The 22,514-nt window shown below is 35.1% G+C and overlaps 2 protein-coding genes across 2 annotated transcripts in view; both read left to right on the forward strand.

The window, feature by feature from the left end:
* Positions 1–22,514, forward strand: part of LOC121732488 — a 54,908-nt gene continuing 32,394 nt past the window's right edge. The window contains exons 1-2 of the mRNA XM_042122386.1: positions 1–174; positions 21,064–21,187. Of these exons, the coding sequence (XP_041978320.1) occupies positions 21,097–21,187 (91 nt within the window). The 5' untranslated portion in view covers positions 1–174; positions 21,064–21,096. The remainder of the gene's footprint in view (positions 175–21,063; positions 21,188–22,514) is intronic.
* LOC121732487 (dynein intermediate chain 3, ciliary-like) lies at positions 5,721–7,473 on the forward strand. Its single transcript, XM_042122385.1, has one exon. It carries the CDS (start codon positions 5,757–5,759, stop codon positions 7,458–7,460), a length of 1,704 nt encoding a protein of 567 aa, XP_041978319.1. The 5' UTR covers positions 5,721–5,756; the 3' UTR covers positions 7,461–7,473.

Below are 22,514 nucleotides of genomic sequence, written 5' to 3' on the forward strand. Positions count from 1 at the left end.
ACGCCATGCGCCAGTCACTCAAACGCCGGCGGCGCACGCGCATGTGGCAACGTCATCATGCTACAATAGTGATTTTGTGAATTAGTGTTGTATACCTGTGTTGTTTTGCATGAAAAATATGTGATGTGTGTGCAATGTGCATAACCGAAACATAGGATCATTTTTGGATTTCATGTAAGTGAACAATCTTTTTTTATTTGCATCGATTTTTGCCAATACATGTCACTTTTTTTATAAATTGACACTTTTTAAGTGGTAACTATTACGCTTTTTATAGCGTCATTTACGGTTAAAGACTTTATTTCTCAAAAAGAATTACAATAATTCACTTACTTGAGAACATTGACTAATAATAAGCAAACTTATTCTAGCGCAAGACACAGCTTATATATAACATAAATAATACTTATACTTACAGTTATTATAATTTGAACACATCTTTCTGCAATATAGGTCAAAGAAATTCGTTTGACACACGGCACATCACACACCGGCCGGCTTACTACACTGCACAACCTACCTATTTATATTTTGGTACTTCTGTTACACATTTTCATAAACTTATAATTATAAATTACATTTTGATATCTTCAGAGAACATAACAAAGTCCAAATTGTCTCAATACAAGTTTATAACTGTTAATTACTGTAATAATTTTTTGTATTCAAAAGTGTAGGGTACATAAAAATATCGAGCTCTGTGTTATCTAAGGCTCGCGCACACTGTCAAGATATATCTAATATAATATGCAGAAGATATATTATTGTTGATTTGATTTGTTATTGATGCTAATTTTGATCTGTAATTTAAAAATTAAAATAAAATGGATAGCAGAATGTATTTTTAGCACTAAACTCGAGAACGGCTGAACTGATTTCGATATTTCATTCTTGTTATGATTTAAACCTTAATAGCTAAGACAAGACACATCAGTACAATACAAACTTATTAAATATTATGTTTCTAATCTTAAGTAATTGTGGTATTTTCTATGATATGTGCTTTTAATTTCTTTTTAAATGTATTTAAAGATTTTGCCTGCTTAATATCTAATGGTAGTTTATTGTAAATTTGCGCTCCTTCAAATAAAATGCATTTCTTTCCATAGTTTGTCCTAGGATTTTTTAAAGAGATATTATTTGCCTGTCTAGTTTTGATTTTTTGAAAACAACCTTTAGTAGTAAATTTTATTTGGGTATTTATTTCATTATTTAAGATTTTTTTGATCAAGATGCATGTATTAAGTTTATAAGTTTGGTTTACCGTAAGAATTTTTGTTTCTTCATAGATTTTTTCTGTATTTTCTAAAAAATTATAGTTAAATAGGGCTTTTATTATCTTATTTTGCATTGTTTGAAGCACTTTGAGATCAGTTTTAAATGCAGTTCCCCATATTTCTATTAGGTATTCTAAGTGGGGCTTTACCATCGAATTATATATTAGGTATTTTACCGATTTAGGGAAACAATGGGATATGTAGCGAAATGTGCCACATAATGGTATAAGTTTTTTCTTTATGTATTCTAAATGAGATTTCCAATTTAATCTATTGTCAAGAATTAAACCAAGATATTTCTCTTTACTAACTTCGCTTATAGGGTCATTATTGATAGTAAGTGAGGGATATTTTGGAATTTTTTTATTTAGTGCAGAAAAAATAATATAGTTTGTTTTAGATGTATTAATTGTAAGTAGGTTGTTTTGCATCCAATCATATAGCAGGTTAAGATCTTTTTGTGCTTTTTTTATAATATTGATTATCGAGTGACCAAAATAAAAGAGGCTAGTGTCATCTGCGTATAAAGTAATATCACCTTGAAGACCTAATTTATGCAAATCGTTGATATAAATTAGGAATAATAATGGCCCCAGTATCGATCCTTGCGGCACACCAAAATCTATCGTTTTAGGTTCACTTTGTGCGTTATCCAATTTCGTAATTTGTTGCCTATTTGACAGATAAGATTCTATTACTTTATAAGCCTGACCATCAATACCAGCACTTCTTAACTTGGATAAAAGTTTACTATGACTCACTGTATCGAACGCTTTTTTTAAATCTACAAATATGCCTAAAGCTATCTTTTTGTTATCAATGTTTAGTTTTAACGAAGTTACTAGATCAATGGCTGCTGTTAAAGTATTAGATTTAGGTCGGAACCCATATTGTTTCTTAAAAAAGTAGTTTTTAGACTCTAAAAATTTTGTTAACCGCTTGTGTATTATCTTTTCGAAGACTTTCGATAGAATCGGTAATACCGATATTGGTCGATAGTTTCCGGGATCTGTCTTAGCACCAGATTTGTAGATTGGGCTTACTTTTGCAAGTTTTAAGGAGTCCGGAAATATACCGTCTCTAAGACATTTATTGATACATTTAACAAGGTTTTCTAGTATAAGTTCCTTAACACATTTAATTGATTTAGTTGATATTCCATCCAGACCTACACTCGTATTTGCATTTAGGCTGTCTATAATTTCGGATACTTCGTCAATATTTGTTTCCTGGAATTCTGACAGTAAACTCTCAGTTGAATTAACCGTAGTTATGGCACGAGGTTGCGAATGAAATTTTTTTGGAATTTTTTTCGCAAGCTCGTATCCTATAGTGGAGAAAAAGGAATTAAAACATTCACATATTTCGCGTGTATCTGAGGCAGTGCCAGCATCAGTCTGTAGTCTGGGTGGAATATAGCGATCCCTTGTTTTACCATCAGTTAAACTATTTATAAGTTTCCACATTTTAAGCGGCTGTTTAGAACAATTATTAAATAAATTAAAGTAGTACTGCTTTTTAGTCTGTTGAATGCAATTGTGTACCTTACGTCTCTGGTTCAGGAAGAGTTGTTTCAGGTCTTCGTTTCCCGGTGATTTTTGCCACTTATTCCATAAATTATTCCTCACATTTATTGAACACATTATATTCTTGTTAATCCAGTCTTGGTTAGTCGAGTTTTGGTATTTATATTTTAATTCCTTTGACTGTTTTACTGAATTTATTATATCTTTTTCAAATTCAATATAGTTGTCTTGATTAGTAGACATTTGTGTCTTTATTGCGTTGTATAATTTTTCATAGTTCAGTGTTTCATAAGCTATTTTCTTTTTTAATTTAGGTAGGGGTCTTTTAATTTCGAAATATATCTGTCTGTGGTCCGAGAAAGGTGTGTCTATTAAGGTCATGTGATAAAAATTATCCTTCAGAGATGTAGCAACGTGGTCTATTACAGTTGCGGTAGTCTGCGTTTTACGAGTACAGTAATCTTTGTCAATTTTATTCAAAATTTGTATTCCATTTTCTTTAAGCATGTACTTATATTCCTTGACATCTTTTTCTTTACTGAGTAAATTCATGTTGAAATCTCCAAATATTATAGTGCGTTTTTTTCTTGATATTTGTTCATTAAATTCGGCCAGAAAATTTTTTGTATTTGATGTAGGTTGTTTGTATATAGCTCCAATATTTAAAGAAAGGTTTTCGAGATGTATCCAAAGAAAATGATTTGATTCATAAGTCTTGTCTTCTAACAGTTCATGTTTCATATTTTGGTGTACATAAATAGATACTCCTCCCCCCTTAGTCGTTGTCCTATAATTATAGTAATGTTTGTAGTTTTCTAGGTTGAGTCTTTGGGCCTCCTGCTCATTTTTAATCCAGGTTTCGGTTATAACAATCACATGTATAAGTTTATTCAAAGACTTTAATATGCACCTGAGTTCATCATGTTTACCTTTTTTTACCAGACTTCTAGCATTAGCATACAAAAAATTTATTGTTTTATTAGTATTAGTTGTTACTTCATCATAATTATCCGTAATTTTAAATGTTGTTCGTGAAGTTTTGTTTACGATTTCCGATATCTTAGTGGTCTCTAGTTTTTTGATTTTTCTTTGATTGTTGATTTTTCTATGATTTTAGGAACCCCTTTAATATATTTTATTATCAAATTGTCTTCGCCGTTTTCTCTCCTTTTTTCTAATTCAATTTTGAGATTTCTCATATAATTTTGTTGTTGCATAGTTTGGTCTGGATAAATCTTCACTCCATCTATGCTTATCTTATTTTTATTGCGTAAGACTATTTTCGGGATTTCGTCATTGTAGAAACATATTTTTAAGGACCGTGACTTATTCTTGTTGTATTTTCCAAGGCGTATAAATCTTTTGTAGCTTGGGCAAGAAGGATAGACAGTATTTATTATTTGGTCTATTATACGTTTGTCTGCTTCTTGTCTTTCTTCCCACTTGGAAGAGCTTTGTTCGGCTACACCTACAATAATTATGTTTTTACTTCTTTCATTACGCTCCTGGATTTCCGCCATGATTTCATTATACGAGTTACTTTTATTTAATATAGACACTTCTGATGAGGAGGACTGTTTATCGATGGTATCTTGCAGGGTTTTAATTTTTGTCTCGTTGAGGTTGCATTTATTTTTTAGCTCCTCTATTTCTAACTTTAGACAATTATTTTCAGATATCAGATACTCCGTGGTGCTTTTTATGTCCTGAAGTTGTTCTTTAATACAAGAAGTATTATCATTTATGGTACTTATAGTTTGATTATGGTGTTTAGTTGTTTCCTTCAATATTTCTAAGATCTCTTTTCGAAAATTATTTAGTTCACTAGTGTAATCACTTTCACAGGTTTTTCGCTTCTTTCCCCTATAATCTTGTGACGTTATATCAATAGGAATTGATAGATCTGGTTGCGACGAACTGCCTTCAGACATCATTGAAAATGTTAGGGTTTTCTTAGGTGAATGTTGAGTACACATTATTCTTATCGCTTTGATATATTTCTTCTTTAGGTGTGCACGAGACTTTGTATTAGGTGTTGCGTAATGACAAACTGGCGTACCGGTTAAGTTGCAGTTAACACATTGAATTTTAAGCCTTACGTTCCGTGTATATAGTTCTCAAAATTGCAGTTTTCACTTTTATTCCGATTTATTTTAAAGCAAAACACTTTATGCACACGTCTGCTCGCTGCGCTTGCACCGGACGGAAATTTTTATATTAATTTATTTTTTTATTTAATTATGAAATTTTAATGCGCTACTTTGTTAGTTAATTAAGTTTTTTATGTCAAAAAGTAGTTCTTCTGAAACATAAACAACTTCTATAACAAGGGTCATTCGAGTTGGGAGCAAAGTAGAAAATTGATTAATATATTTTAATTCACAAATTTCAGTCGAATTAAAAACTGGCTTATTCGTGAGTATAAATTAAATCTACGAACTAAAAAATATTATCTCATAACTCACAAAATTTAGTAAAAACCATAATGTCATGGCCAAAAATGCAGCTAGAGAATCAACCTTTCAAAAATCATAAATAAAAAGATAATAACCCACCCAACAGCACACAATAAAATTCAATAAATTAAGAACAATTTTCTTACTAATATGAAAACGATATCTCGCAAATAAACTATAAAAATAATTTATACATAATATAAAAAAGAAACACCTAGAGTACGCAATTAAATCGACATAACTGTGACCGTATACGATAACATAAGGTAAACTGCATTTATGCTTAAACAATTTTATGATTATTAATACTAATCGCACTCTAGCGCAGTCGAGTTATTTAACAATTAATCTTTACTGTAACCTCTGTGGAACAAGGCCACATGTGTTACAGTCCCCCCACACTGTCACGTAAACAAAATCACATGGCCTTCTAGATTATCATTTTGAAACAACTGCGGAAGTATAATTTGTGAAACTCAGTAAAATAAAATATCGAAATGAAACGATATCAATATTCAAGAGTATATACGAAGCTGAGAAAGTCTTTTGGAAGACAACCGCTCTTCCAAAACGTACCCGGGCATATGCTAGATTCAATAAACCCAGACAAGAAAATGCAGAAGGAGTACGGACTACGAAATCCAGTGCATAGGGAGGTGCAAGTGACGTTACCTCAATCGGAGCACGATAGTAATACAAAGAACGTAATTGTTACTGATCAAGGTATAAACCATATCGAGGGTGGTTGGCCCCTGGACGTCCACGTCTACAACGAGGACCATCTAGCGCGACATCGAAGGAAAGTCCAGCACGATGAAAACTACGTTCACACAGTGATGAGCCTCAACGCCCGTATCGAACACAACATTCAACAGAACAACGCTATCGAGATGTACGAATCTTACTTTACCGATACAAAACCTGAACCGCCCGTAGAAAAATATAACATCCAAATTAAACACGTATTCAGAGATTCGATGGAAAGACCGGTAGCTAGCGTCGGATGGACTCTTGAGGATCACTCGAAAATTGTAGCGTCGTACTGCCACAAGGTCTATCCTGATGGTAATGCAACCGATGGTACGGCTTGTTACATGTGGGATGTCCACAAAGGAACAGTGCCAGTTTATGAGTTTGATCCTGGACACGGTTGTTGGGACTTTGATTGCTCGCCTGTGGATTCTGACTTGATAATTGCTGGACTGGACGTGGGAATTGTCCAATTATTTGACGTACGAGCTGGAAAATCAGCAAGCGCTTCGAGCTCCATATACAATTCTCACCACGCGCCAGTTTCCTCTGTTCGCTACACACATACAAAAACGGGCACGCAATTCTTTAGTGGATCACCTGATGGTCAATGTTTATGGTGGGATACAAGAAACTCGTCTTCGCCTATCGACCAATTACCTATATCCGTAAAATTAGGACCAAATGAGACCCCAAGTTTGAAAAATTCCGAAGGAGTGAGCTGCTTGGAATTCGATAAAGGTTTGATAGCAAAATTTTTGGTAGGAACCGAATCTGGGCTCATCATTCACGCCAATAGAATGGGCAGAAATCATCAGGAAGTTTTATATTCGCACTGTGAAGCGCACACCGGGCCCGTGAAAGCTATACACCGGAGTCCATGCACGCTGAGAATGTTCATATCGTGCGGCGATTACAGCGTCCGGATATGGAGCGAAGAAGTGCGTACCGCGCCCATAATAGTAACTAAACCATATAGCCACCTAGTTACCGACGTAGCTTGGGCGCCACTGCGGTACTCCAGTTTTATGGTAGCATCGGAGGATGGAGTATTTTACTACTGGGATCTGCTTCGAAAGTATCGGGAGCCAGTGGCAACGTTGAACGTATCCAAGAACTGCCTTAACAAAGTCGCCCCGCATCCTAAAGGGAAATCCGTCGTGGTCGGCGACGACAAAGGATCTTTGTACGTTTTAAATTTGTCTGAAAATATGATGTCGCCGGGCCCGAACGATAAGCAACTTATGCATGAAACTTACGAACGTGAAACGAGACGCGAGCATATTTTAGACTTGCGAGTGAAAGAAATGAAATTGAAAATACAAAACGAAGGTAATAAACCTGATGTTGCGACGCTCGATGACGATAAAGACGAGGACTTGGTTGAAGAAACTAAAAGATACTTTGAAATCGTTAAAGAAGAACAGAAAAATGTAGGCGGCTACTTTTGAATTGTATTAAATATGAGTACATAATATTATGTCTAATGTCTATTTCATTTATGTTTGCTATGATGTGTATGTCTATTCTATTTTAAATATATAAGACGTGTTCTCTGTTCAAGTTGTAACTCACGCAAACAAAGTTATAATTATATTGTTAGTCAGAGTTAATGCAATAAAAATAATAAATAATGCATAAAAGCAGTGTTCATAAATAATAAATTACGTGTTGACATGAATAAAGTCGAAATTAATAAGCCCGCATGTTTTGAAAGGGCTTCCGCTCAGCCGGTTCATATAAAATCAAACCACAGCGTCAAATTATACATTAACATTATTTAAAACGAGCTGATTCGAGTTAAGTTGACATTTATTAACTAGCCAGGATCATCGTCATCAGTCTAGTCATTTCATTATTATTTATTGTATTGTTGCACGCAAAAGAAAATTTCGCCTGTTTTACATTGAAATTGGTCCAGCAGTTATAGTATGTAAACAAAGAAAAATCTATCCACACATATTCAATGTACACAACAGTTTGCACAAGGATAAATACATATTATTGTATAACAGGATCTTTCAATTCGATATTAAAATTTTGTTAGTATTCTATGACTAATAAAGCTACATCAGAAGGGGCATAGTAGGTAGCTCAATGTTGTCGTGCTCAGCTGTATACAACTTGGTCGTGTTGCATCACATTGCCAACGCTTTGTGTTGTGAGAATGAGTGTTTCGATACTAGTTCCCTGCGTCACAACTTTCACCGGACATAAGTCTTGCATCCAAACGTACGCTCTTTTGCTCTACCCTGTTTGATGTTTGGCCGTTTTTTGTGAGAGCTTCTTACGAAAAACTAAGATTGTATTGCTGCTGATTAAGCTGAGTAGTCGTAGGAGTGCCTTAATGCAGAATTTTCAATACGAACATAGGTAAAAATTTGCTATCGAAATATTTTGAGTCCCGATAAAGGACAAGGACTGCAAAATGTATGGTTGACTGGCAATAAACGAATTTGTGCGAAGATGCGGTCCTCATGTAGTCTTTTGTAGTGTGAACACAATATAATGAATCAAATAACAAACTCAATTGAATAAAATCACACTTTACAAAAGTAATCATTTTCTAAAACTAGCAAATAGGTCAGCTCTATTCGAAGAATCGTGAATCTCAATTAATTGTAGCTATTATGATACACTCAAAAATATAATAGCACATGCTGAATTAATTTTAGAATCCGCGGGAGGTAGAGTCGCGCGAGCTTCGCTGACAATACGTTGAGATCCCAGCTAGCCAGACACCCTTAATTACTCGGATAAAACACATAGAATGTAGTAGTAACTAGTATGTATTACTTTCTATAATAGACGTCAAAGTAGCTAGTTTACGAGGTCAACGAAAACAAAAGTATGATCCGCAAAAAGTACCAGAAAATTAAGCTTAATAAATCTCTATCAGCCCTTAAAATGATCCTCAAATGGCACGTAATATTATGTTGTAACATGTAGGGAACTCACTATCTTTGAAGTTTCTGACAATAAAGACGCAGGAGTAGTCGTTTATGTAAAATATTGCCTACAATATTATCAATTATAATTTTACGTAAAGCGTAAAAATCAATTTCAAAGTTCAGTTGAAAATTTGCCTATCATAAAAACTAGCAAGTAGCCGTGTAATGTCCGTGCCTATGACTTTTTCTATCTACTGTGTAGTTACTAGGTAATTAGGGGGTATATTACTACAGCTTTGTACACCTTGTATAATCAGTAAAAGTGTCACGGGTGTCTGGATATGCTGGGATCTCGATTTATTATTATTCCGGGAAATGAAATGCTCTAACATCATGTCTAAATTAATTTGTTTGCATATATATTATATTCTTAAAAACACTTTGTTTTTTTACTGGAATGTGGTATTATTTTCAAAATTATATTTAATAAATTAAATTAAGAAATAAAAAAAAACCCGCCAAACAACTTTAAAAAGTAATGAAATAATATTAACTGCCTTTAAGTTCAAATAATTCCTAACTTGTGTAAAGTAATATTTTAGTCCATAATTGTTGTCACGGTGTGTCGGGGGACCGCCAAGGAAACTACAACCTACAACCGTCAAGTCGCTGATTATCTCGATTCAGCTTGCTGTGAATTGATCCTTAAACTAATTGTTATGTGAAATTAAAGATCTACATAAGCGGTCCCCCGACACACCTTAACAACAATTATGGACTAAAATATTAATTTACACAAGTTAGGAATTATTTGAACTTAAAGGCAGTTAATATTATTTCATTACTTTTTAAATTTGTTTGGCGGGGTTTTTTTTAAATTTCTTAATTTAATTTTATTTCATACTTTTTAAACTTGTGTTGTTTAAACCAACACAAGTTTAAAAAGTGCAGAATAATTCCTATCAACACAATCATATTCTCATAATTACCATATTCTATCAATGTCCTTTTCGATGAGGCCGTTAATATGAGCCCAAACATGAAACCTCCACTTTGGGTTCATACGAGGCTCAGTTCCTATAGAATCTAGGTGATGCTGCAGCAGCAGCATGTAAATATTTACTGTTTATCTACTTCTTACTGGTTGTCGCAATTAAAATGAGCCCAGACACGAAACCTCTGCTCTAAGTTGGCGAGGAGTTGGATATCCTATTGATTACCAGGTGATGCTACAGCACCAGGTCAACTTTCCATTATTATGTGTACTTATACGTATATTGTATATTTACAAATGTCACGAACTAGAATGAAATATAAAACCCATCAAACGACTACAAGTTGCCAACGGCCTTTCATGAACCAGATACTGATTGTTCAGCACTGAACAGGCTGATGATGATGAATTATATCTAAGAACACTCTCGATCATGTTAGCTTTTAAACAAAAAAAACTAGATCAAAATCAGGGGGGTGAGACAAAATCTTTTCGTTTTCGCTTCGTTATAGAATCGCCGATGAATATGTCTGGAATTGATATAAGCGTTCGTTAATATGACGTTGACGTTCGACTCGTCTTATGTCAATTCCATATATTTTGATCGGCGATTCTATAACGAAGCGAAAACGAAAAAAATTTGGCTCACCGCCCTGTCCACCCGTTTGGATGCTACGATGCCACGGACAGATACACACACAGACAGACAGACAGACAGACAGACACGTCAAACTTATAATACCCCTCTTTTTGTCGGGGGTTAAAAATCTTACGAGACGTATAGTAAAATTAAGTTCAAATTTTTGCTAACTGATCTATTACCGTAAGTAGATCAGCTACCAAAAATTTGAAAATCCCAAAGGAGTAGAAAAATACTAAATAAACTTATTTTTAAAATCCTTTTTTTAAGTTTCGCCCGCGCAATAGAATACGCAACTCTAGTCTTTACCACATAAGGATTAAAGACTAAAATATTCCGTAATGACAAAATGAAAGTTTAATAATAGGCAATTATTATCTATAATCCCTTATTCAACACAGAGTACACTCAAAGACAATAGTGCTCTCGATATTTCTCGGAAAAAGAATCAATAAATATTAATAATATAATCCACAGTTCTGTTTTTGTACTGAGAATCGTATCGCAATTATCCTGGAACGCTGTGATTGCTGACTGTGACACATAGACTAGTACTTAGGTCTTAGTACTTAAGTCTTAGTGCTTAGGGCTCTGCTTAGAGTTTAGTGCTACATTCCCACACAGTTCTCACGTGCTAGTTTTTAGTGAAGTCCTTTGGACTTATTATTTATAGCTATATGTGTTCAAAGTAGAGCTCAGTAAGTAGAGATTGAGCAGTTCTAAAGAATTAATAAGGGTGGGTTGCACCAGAGGCGTGGTTATAGTTACAGTTATGGTCAAAGTTATGGTTATGGTTAAGGCTAACTTAACTTTGACCTCTGTGGTCAAAGTTAAGTTAGCCTGTGTGACAGATGTCTGTTGCTGGTCCGACAAGGATTTGAATTAACGTGGGCGGGGGCGCTGCTAGTAAAGTAGAACTGTCAAAAATGGCGTTTTTGTATGATGAGAGCGATAGTTCCTTTTTTCGCCACGTTCATTTAAAGCCTTGTCGAGCTCTATGGTTATAGTTAAATATGGCGTCCAGTTTTTAGTAGTTATAGTTATAGTTTTAAGTTACAGTTATAGTTAAAATAAGTTGGTGCAACCCACCCTAACTGTAAAATCATTCCAAAACATACTAATTTATGAATGCACATTGCACAAACTTGGAGACCTGAAAAAGGATATTGAATATATTATGTAGTTTATCACAAAAATAATGTTGCAACTAATTGCCTGCGAAAATAATTGCGGGCAGCATTCTGTTATACATCTTAAATATATTATTATGATTAAAATGTTTGGAGAACTAACTTAATAGTTTTATATCTAACAATAAAATAAACATTAAACCCATCTTGTTTATTTATAATATTTTGTTTATTATACTAGGTACCCGTACTATAAAAGATAGTGAAGCATAAAGAATATCTGAAGGGTACAAGTTCAAATACTTCAAAGACGATAAAGACAGTGTTTGAGTTCGTTTGTTCATTGGCCAATAGTATTGTTATTTAAAACAATTTGAAGTAACTCCCCGTAGCTGTGGTGAAATATAATTGTCGAGCGAAACCGTGTCGAATGGTAAATGAGACTTCCCGGCTGAGCTAACATCTATGTAGTAACGCTCTATTGTTTTATTATTATTTACTAAAATCTTTAAAAAAAACATCCTTCTCCAAGGTTCCTTGCATTTGAGCTAAATATCGAAATCGGTCCAGTAATTTCGAGCGCTTTGATACAAACAATTATTTTAGTAATAAGTAGAAAATAATGATTAATAAATAAAAAATATTAGCTAACTTTTTTTTTTTATGAAATAAGGGGGCAAACGAGCAAACGGGTCACCTGATGGAAAGCAACTTCCGTCGCCCATGGACACTCGCAGCATCAGAAGAGCTGCAGGTGCGTTGCCAGCCTTTTAAGAGGGAATAGGGTAATAGGGGAAGGTAGGGATGGAAAGGGAACGGTATAAGGGAGGATAGGGAAGGGAATAGGGTAGGGGATTGGGCCTCCGGTAAACTCACTCACTCGGCGAAACACAGCGCAAGCGCTGTTTCACGCCGGTTTTCTGTGAGGACGTGGTATTTCTCCGGTCGAGCCGGCCCATTCGTGCCGAAGCATGGCTCTCCCACGTCAACAACTTTGGAATGAACAGAGTATTTGCCAGCAGTATTTCCGGACCGGAAAAAAAAGTACGTGTAATATCTATAGCTGGCTGTCTCCCTTACCTCAAGCCTATACCGCAGTCCGCAGAATGCGATAGAGATAACTGCAGAAAATCAACGATTCGTTGTCCCTTGATTCTTTCTCCCAAACTTAACCGATTTAAGTACTTTTTTCATTAATTTTAAAATTTTTATTAAAGAAAGGCTTGAGCTGTGTTCCTATGTTTTTTTGTATAATCTAGCCAAATCTGTTTTCTGGATGTTTGAACACAGCGGACAATCTGGCCAGGTTTTTGAACGCTCATATCTTATTTAATAATTAAATTATGAAAAAAAGAAAACATAGGGACATTGTATTAGTGGCCGTAGATATTCAGGAAAAAATCATAACTCTACTAGCATTATCCAGGGAGGAAACGTTTGCATGGAAAAAAGGGCGATGTGGACTCCTCTTAAGCGTCCGCCATCTCAAATTCTCTGATAGTACATTAAACATTCAATCATCTGTGTTAACATGCAGAGGCCGCATAACAATTCTACAACAATGTTATCAACACGAAGCCATACTCGCTATTCGCGTTATGAGATCTTAAAAATCGATAACGCATTCCAACTGCAATGACACAGCGAATGTCGCAACTAGTGGCCCTTTCTTTACAGATGAATTGTTGTACTCCCAAAGCGGCGCAGGGGTGCGAAGTCACTTCATAAAGAAAGTTGCTCTACTTTTTTGAAGTGGGAGCCTCTTTAGCGGCGATGTGCATGTTTTGAGATGGGTAAAAAATACTTGCGGCACTCGGGGACTGGCTACACCGCACTGTGCCGGTCATGATAGGTATTTTTCGTTACGGAATGTCTTGATTCGGTCGCCGCGCTCAAAGCCCGCGATAAATGCAATAGCTTAAAAATATAATAAATTTTGCAACAGGACACGCCGTCACTTCATTGAAAATTCGTTAGACGGAGGGAGAGACCGCCGCCGGCGTGGCATAGGAGAGGATGTAATGTCCATAATACATTCTCTTTCCGGAGGCCTACCTCTGCAGTCTGCTATTCATATTTCATTTCTGATATCACTTCCGGTATCCAACCTGTTGTTTCTTCTCAATTTTGTAATTGGAGCCTAATTTATCAGCTCTCTTTAACTCTAAATTTTAAATATCTCTCTCAGTATCTGTAGAAAATATCCACTCCCTTAAAAGTTTTTATTAAACCAATAATTTGAATTGTTACTTTTTTAGTCCTCAAATAAAATCATATCAATAACTTTTTTCCCCTATCTCAATGGTACAGGAATGCTGTCACGTGAACAGACTTTGCAATAGAACCTGCATTCTTCCCCTGTCAATTACGTCCCTAGTAATTCTCCTAATGGTAATACAGTCTGCGAATACTAAGCACAAATAATAATTCTAGGGCAACAATTGCTTCATATGACTACAATAAGTTTTTCATGAACAGTAGAGATGTTATTATTGGTCTTGAAAGCCAGACTTGCGTGCTGCAAACAGCTAAGCCGAAATCAATTTTTATCTTTATGTGTCTAAACACACCATGCCGAAGTTCCGCGGCGGAAGTTCGGCATGATTATGTCAGCAATTTCAGACGCATACAATATCGTAACGCGACGGAATTTCAGCATGGTGTGTCAGCTCCCATCGGTAATTTAAAATACATTGCAGGCGGAATCATGCCGAACTTCCACCGCGGAACTTCGGCATGGTCTGTTTAGACGCTTACTCTTATAATTTTTTGTTGAGTGTGGTGACTAGTAACAAAATAAAACTATTTTGTTACTTATGACGCCGGCAACTCCGTTGGGCCAAAATTCGTTTATCGCGCGGGTACCGTACATTTTTCGGGATAAAAAGTATCCTATGTCCTTTCCCGGGACTCAAAGTACCTCCATATCTCATCCAAATCGGTTCTGCAGCATAACAGAGAAATACCTCTAGATAGAAATTTGCATATAATATATTATTTTGTATGGATTCTCTAACTTAAAGTAACATAATATTATGATAAAGCACCGTGTGTTAAATTGATTACATACATTATGTATTAGATACAGATTATATCTCGATTCTAGGAACTACTGATCTGAATGTTAATGAACACGTTACATAATTGCACCTAAGGTAATAAACAATCATTATACAATATGGTTACATATTGACATAATAATGGTCGATATACTTAGAAAAAATATAAACTTAGATTTTGTTGGTAGATACACTACTAGTGAGTACGTACTCCGACTAGAAATTAAAAGTTACACCGTCCTTGTTAAAAGTTAAGCACAATAATTAATGTTCGTCAAGTTGTGAACAGTCTGACCAGTGCAAGTGCACAGTTTCCGATTAGGGTAACGTTTGATTGTAAGAATTAAAATGACCCAATAATGTCAAAACACAGTATATCTACAGACTTACTTAGTGTAACAAAATTCATAAGTGTCCTGGTTAATACCATAATACTAGCGTTATCTAACACCTGTGCGTGGAATAGTGGTCTGTGGTAATACCAAACGTGGTACCGAACCGGTCTACGTGGGCCGTGACGATCCCACTGCCATTTCCTCCGCGATGACACGGAAACGCCGTGAAATTACTAAGGGCCTGATTACACGTACCGAGTAGAGTGGCTAGAGCTCTCGGCCAAGCAAAGGTTGGTACTACTAATATATATTCTGTGGCAAAGGTATGTTTATTATAGACTAGATGACGCCCGCAACTCCTTTCCGCGAAAAATTAGTTTATCGCGCTTGGACCGTATGGTCCATTTTTCCGGGTAAAAAAGTATCATATTTCAGCTTTCTACTTACACGTGCAAAATTTATTTCTGTGATCACAAAGTTGCGAGGAATTTTCTAGAAACAAAACGCTAAAACTAGGTGGCAGGCATGCACTTGGTCTGACCCATAGGACAATAGCCGGACTTATTAGGAACTGCAGTTCTTACACACCATAGGGCATAGTACGTTTCCAATTATTATTAACTAGCCAATTTAAATATGATGAAATATGACAATTAATATACAATGATAAAATTTTGCATGCCGTAAGGCAGAATGTATAAGGCTCTGGAAAATACTCTAACATCTTATTGTTGTACCTGCCTTCTAAGCAAATAAACGATCTATCTATCTAATACATAAAATGAAGGTAGTTTCAAACGTAACCAATAGCACAACTCCTTGAAAAGCTCGTGGAAAAATCACAAAAAGTGTAATACAATTTTCTTAAGAGTTTTCTAACGACTTCATATAAAACGGGGGTATAATAAATACGTCATAAAAGTATTTTTTACGACACAACTTTCCCACTTCCCCCAGCTACATAAAGTGGTTACAGGTGTGTCGTTTACGACTAACATAATATATTATGTTATGTACTGAACATGATATATGAGGAAGAAAATGTTTTTGCTCAACGGCAAATGTACCTGTAGTACAAAAATTTGTGTTGCCAGTTTAACAAAGTGTGTAATAAAGATTGCATCGCAATTAAAAAAACCTTAAAAAATTGTGGCAGCTAAGATAGTAATATCTAATTTCTCTACATCTATTATTGCTTACTTGCTGAATATTAATAATGCTAAAGTTAAGTATTACTGTCTGTATGCCAGTATTTACGATTCCTTTTTACGCTGACATCTAATGAGATATTCTAAATCCTGTTTAAGGCTGCAGTCTTGCAAAATTCACTCGCTGCGAATTATTTGCGCAACTTTGTACATTTTTTGACAAAACAACATTAACTAATAAAATAACACGAAGTATTATTATTGCGTATATAAGTTATAAGTAATAGCTAGTTTTTTTTTTAAGTTCATCTATGTGGATAATGTTAGGTAAATCAAGCGTTAAAAACAGCTCCTTCGTGCCCAATGTCATTCCGAGTTGTGTTTGTGCGCTTAGTTTATGGCAATAAATAATTAATTTACAAATCTGTTCAGCGCATAATGAGCTCAACATTCTCGTCTTCGAAATGCGCTAATTAGTTATTTCTAATTATGTTTCATTTTCTTAATTCAGAGATCACAATTTCATCAAAATTATCTGTTTTTATCTCTTAATAAACGGGTTATTTCATAAAAACTGTGCATCGTAAGTATGTAATAATTAGATTATTTTGATGCCAAGAGTTCAAGTAAGCAAATACAAAAAAAAATCACCTAAATCACCTTACTCCAACAATAATAATAATCTCAAATGACCTACAAAAAAGGGTTTATAAACCAGAATTGCAAGGGAAGTTCCTTAGTAACTTTTGAGATTATTATTATTGTTGGAGTAGTTGGAGTGCTAAATAATTCGCAGCGAGTGAAATGTGAACTTTGCAAGACTACCTGCCTTAAGGACTTCGAATAGAATATCTCGAAAAAATGTACTGTTCCCACGCAATAAACTAATTTCGTTGCGACACGTTATGATCGATAAAACAAGCATTTCGACCTCACAATGTATTTAAAGTGAACAAAAAACATAAACAATGAGTAAGAAGGTGTACCGAATGCCAATGTCAGCTCATTTGCAAACCAGTCCTTACTGTTAACCGAAACAGCTGACCCACATCACGTACATAATCACACCGTTTGTTATGTGACGTGATTGTATAAGAATGTCATTGCCGCATGAGCTCCGAGGAATCGGGGTCCTCTACCACGAGGTGAAATTTAGGGAAGTACCCCGCAGAATTCTCAAGAACACGATACACATACGCATTCTCTGCTTCATAATACATATTAATAACTATGGATTAACTTCAGTTAAGAAATAGGGATAAAAGTTTACGGAACAAAAGAAGGTATAACCGAGGAAAAATCCTGCGGAAACTCTATGGAATTTTGTTCTAAATACAATAATAATTGTACAATAGAACTACTTAATTTCAAAACGAACGGTTGCTTCACGATATAAATACGGGCTTCTTGATGTATAGGGGCAGACGTTGATATATTTTGAAGGTCAAAGCGAAAATAAACTTATGGGCATGGCTTATGAGGATAACTTTACAATAAAGTACAAATGAACAAAAACTTGATTTCCTCAAACAAATATTACCCGTATTTCTACAAATAAATATAATGAAATTCGTTTTGACGTGGGAACCATTAATTTTTCCGGGATAAAAACTATCCCATGTCCTTACACGGGACTTAAAATATCTCCACGCCAAATTTCATCAAAATCAGTTCATCTGTTTAATCATAAAATATTTAGATTTAAAAAAAGCTTTATGCCTAAAGATCTAGAAAGCTCTACATAATGTTTTAGCTCTACCTGTTTATTAATTCTCCGAAACTGCCATTATTTTCGACAAATGACTATCTCTAGCGAGTTTATATGAGGTCAAAAGTATTTAAAACTATATTTTTGTCTAGTTGTTATGAAATTTCGAAGGTTTGCCATTTTAAAATGACATTTTTCCGGACTTTTATCGCTAGTAGGTACAGGATACTCAGAACAGCCAACACATAAATTACATAACTGGTTATGTTAATCGAATATAGTTTTGAACAAAATTGAAAGTGGAACATTGAAGCGGCATGGCAGCCATGACTAACATGTTAGAATTAAAAGTGAAGGCTAGGTTCTCCGCGTTCTGAGTTATTTTACCTTCCACAGGACTTTATGTTGACGACATATGGATCATTATTCATTATAGAAACCAGACTTAACATTCTCGAAGTCTTCGATACGATTAAATCATTGCATTCCTCGCACAATATAGAGTTGTTAAGGCGAGGATAAACCCCAATTTGTTATTCCGTGACTCCCGGTTTACCTAGTTCCAATATAATAACGAAGTGATAAAAAATATGACATATAAAGCACAATATTCAAAATACCTTAAACCATAAACATTTTAATAAAACGTAATAGTTTGGCTGTAATTAATTTACAAACTTACCTCCGAAAAAACTCTATTTCATCGAAATATAAGTATTAACTAGGATAATTGTACATTTTATTTGAATAAATTGTTAGTAAATATATATTAAAAATTCTTTAACCGAACAATTTTGTTTCTTAATATTTATTTTCCAAAGATATTTAAAAAAAACATGAAAAATAGAGAAGATCCGCCCGAGAACCTAAAGTTTTATGCTAAGCTAAAATGAATCTTATTGTGATGCGTATACGCTTGGTCTTTGGTTGTGTGCAAGGTTATCGTTTTTGTTTGAGATTAATCCCCGCCTTAAGTTATATTATTATATTATCGTTCATAGTATTTTTATTGTTAATAATTAAGTATGTACATACTAAGCTATTCCTTGCGAATTCGTACTGATTAAAATAACCCAGGAACTATACATTTTACTGCGATAAATATTAGTCAATGTCGTTATCTGTGCTATTTTACATTATCTGCGCTAAACTTTATCAAAGTCGGATCAACCCTTTCGCATAATGCTGTGGCCAAAGGAAAAAAATATTATCTAAGTACATAAATCATAATATATTTATAATATTATTATTTCGACTCCCTATTATTTCTATTTTGTGAATATAAACTGTAAATAATATAAAAATACGATCAAATCCGCACCACACTTGAGTCAACCGTCTACGACACTTTTCGAGTGGCCGAAGATAGGAATAGCTGAAGTAACACTATGGTTTTAGAAGGAAGGTCATAGAAAGGGGAAGTCACGACCCTCAGACATGAGGAACACGACTAGAGGAGGGGTAGATAAAAATAGTACCTAATTGTAAAAATATAATCAGGATAAGAATCTTAACTAAACTATCTTAATCCCTCGATCACGGATTCTTGAAAATTCTATTGTTATCGCGGTCGAATTCGACAGCTTGGGAGTTGATAGGTTAACTCCTATTGTTTCTAACACTTCTTCTAATATAGTATTCCCATTTCCCAGATTAAGTATACCAACTAACATTAATTAGGAAATAGGTCACTGTATTTTTACTAGCCTGCTGGCTAATGAAATGCAAAGTTTTATTTTTACTCCCGTTTCCTTGTTCCAACAGCAGTGCCCAAATTCGACAAAAACATTTTATTGTGTTCGTGCTCTTTGTAATTGTGAATGTCTTACAATTTAGGACTTAAAAGGAAACAAACCGAGCAGGAATGTCATGACTTTTGTATTGTGTTCTATGTTCTGCCACGTGGGTTTTAGTGATACAATAAACATCAATTGAATATTATCGTAATTTGTATACTTATTACATTTTTTATTTATAATATTATCTCGAAACTAATATTTTTGTATAAACCTCCTATAGTTCCTTACACAGAAATAAATCAAGATAGAACGGCGACGCGCGTGTGTTGCTAAGGAATCGCTCGTGTAAAAATTGACAGGAGCGATTCCTTAGCTTTGCTTTTAGTTACAACAAATAACTTACCCGTGGAAAGAAATACCTTCTTTTGACCGATTCACTTTCGTACTTCTGTTTTTACAATTAGACATTGCACAATGAGGCATTTTTGCATAACTGCTCCGGTGTAATCAAGTCGAGACGTGCGTGCTGACTGAATGAACGTTCAACGAATCTTGCACACTTGTGCAAGATTGAAACACGCGTACTCCACCCGCGTAGCCGTTCTATCTTGACTTATTTCTGTGGTTCCTTAAATATCATACTCTTGTGTAAAATGGAAAAATATTTAGATTTTGGAGGTTCGAGGCCATGTTACCGTGGTTGCTCATTGTTGAGTTGCCATTTTATTTCTCTGTAAGACTTCTGTGGGCCTATTCTCATAATTCGAACTCCGCTTCGAGCGCAGGCTTTGTATCTCGTCTGCTATTGTATGATCGCCTGCGATCGAAAACACATTCAAGAAGTACAAAGAAGTAACTATCATTATACACTGTTAAAGAAGAGGGCTCTTAGAAAACTGTTTTTATAATCTAAATGACTACATGCTACATTCAAAACAAAAACATTACCTGACTTAGATTAACTCTTAAAATTGTATTAATTATTATTATATTATGTAATTAAAATAACTGACATTTATATTATAATAGTTGACATGCATATTAATATTGATTACTTGACATATTTATATTGATTAAATGTAATATTTTTGACTATAATGAAATACTTGATAAGTTAATTTAAACAATTATATTATATGTATACACAATGCACTTTAGGAAATCTAATTAATAATTTATGAAAAATGTTAAATTGTTTTGCCTCATGTTATTTTAATTTATTCTGTATACAGTAATGACATTCACACACCATTGTTATGGTAGGATATGTTAGATACTAAAACTATTATAACCATGTTAAACTTTTGACTACATATCTGTGAATAAATGATCTTGATTCTTGATTCTTGATTCCTTGTATTTAATTGTACACTCTACCCACCATACTTAAAGTTCAATTTCGCATTACAGTACCGCGATGCGCGTGCGGCGCGGCGCGGTGCGATGAGCGCGGCGCTGGTGGTGCTCGCGCTCGTGGTCGGTGCGCGCGCGCAGCTTCGCCCCGCCGACGCGCCGCCGCCCGTCAACGATACCAGTGAGTTCCGAATTCAAATTACAGGCAAATGGAGTGAAGTAACAATATACCGTGTGCAAGAGATAAATAGCGTGTCTGTATGAAATTCTTCGTACCTACTCCCGCGGATCGCACTACACTCGTAGTAACATTATTAACATAGAGTACCGAAGTAAATAATATAGAATACCACCGTATAGTAGAATACCAAAGTAAATAGTAATAGTGGGTATAAAGATGAGAGATGACACTAACAATCTCCTCGCACCCGAAGTAGGCCCATCATAAATTGGTTACTTACGCAAGTTACAAGTAGAAGTTTGCTCAATTATACACACAAGTGATATAATAGATGCTCCACACAACTTTATATTGAAAAACATGACCATGAGATTGTTAATAAAGTACGTAGGTTGTAATGTGTTGTTGATGATGATAGTTATAAAGAATATTTAAGTTTTTTTTTTTTATGAAATAAGGGGGCAAACGAGCAAACGGGTCACCCGATGGAAAGCAACTTCCGTCGCCCATGGACACTCGCAGCATCAGAAGAGCTGCAGGTGCGTTGCCGGCCTTTGAAGAGGGAATAGGGTAATAGGGGAGGGTAGGGATGGGAAGGGAAGGGAATAGGGGAGAGTAGGAAAGGGAATAGGGTAGGGGATTGGGCCTCCGGTAAACTCACTCACTCGGCGAAACACAACGCAAGCGCTGTTTCACGCCGGTTTCCTGTGAGAACGTGGTATTTCTCCGGTCGAACCGGCCCATTCGTGCCGAAGCGTGGCTCTCCTACGTATAAAATAGAAAGATGATTGAATACTAAAATATAACAGCCCAGGTTCAGATCAAAATGAGCCGAAGTTCTAGAAACGCCACATAACAGAGTTAGGTACATTAATAACAAAAATCATTAATCACACCTGGCTGTTCTGCAGAAATACGAAATTATTTCGTGCACCTGCATACGGGATATTAACTGTATGTTTCGTTTTTGGGTCAAAACATACTTTAAAGTTATTCGAAATTAGGTCTTATGGCTAAGGAAACTAGACTCCTATGGCACATTACCTTGAGTAACGACCGTATCTCTGACAAGTGATGGTAAGTAATAAATAATAGAGCCTACAGATTTCCTTTCATTCAAATGAGTGGCATAAGAAGCTCGGTAGTAGAGATAGACACTGATAAGTAGAGTGTAGAAAATAGAGTAGAACAAAGTTGTTGATCGGAAAAATAGTTTAGTGGGCATAACGTATTATAAATTGAAATCACATACCCCTAAATATAGAAATAAAAAAACCCCGTAGTTTAAAATAGACGTGCGACTTTTTTATGTCCAGACTCCAGAGCC

The sequence above is a fragment of the Aricia agestis genome, chromosome 12 (genome assembly GCF_905147365.1).
Source record: "Aricia agestis chromosome 12, ilAriAges1.1, whole genome shotgun sequence".
Taxonomy (NCBI): domain Eukaryota; kingdom Metazoa; phylum Arthropoda; class Insecta; order Lepidoptera; family Lycaenidae; genus Aricia; species Aricia agestis.

Bases quoted from the DNA above. Each gene is read 5' to 3' on its own strand.
- LOC121732487 (XM_042122385.1), top strand. From the start codon at position 5,757: ATGAAACGATATCAATATTCAAGAGTATATACGAAGCTGAGAAAGTCT.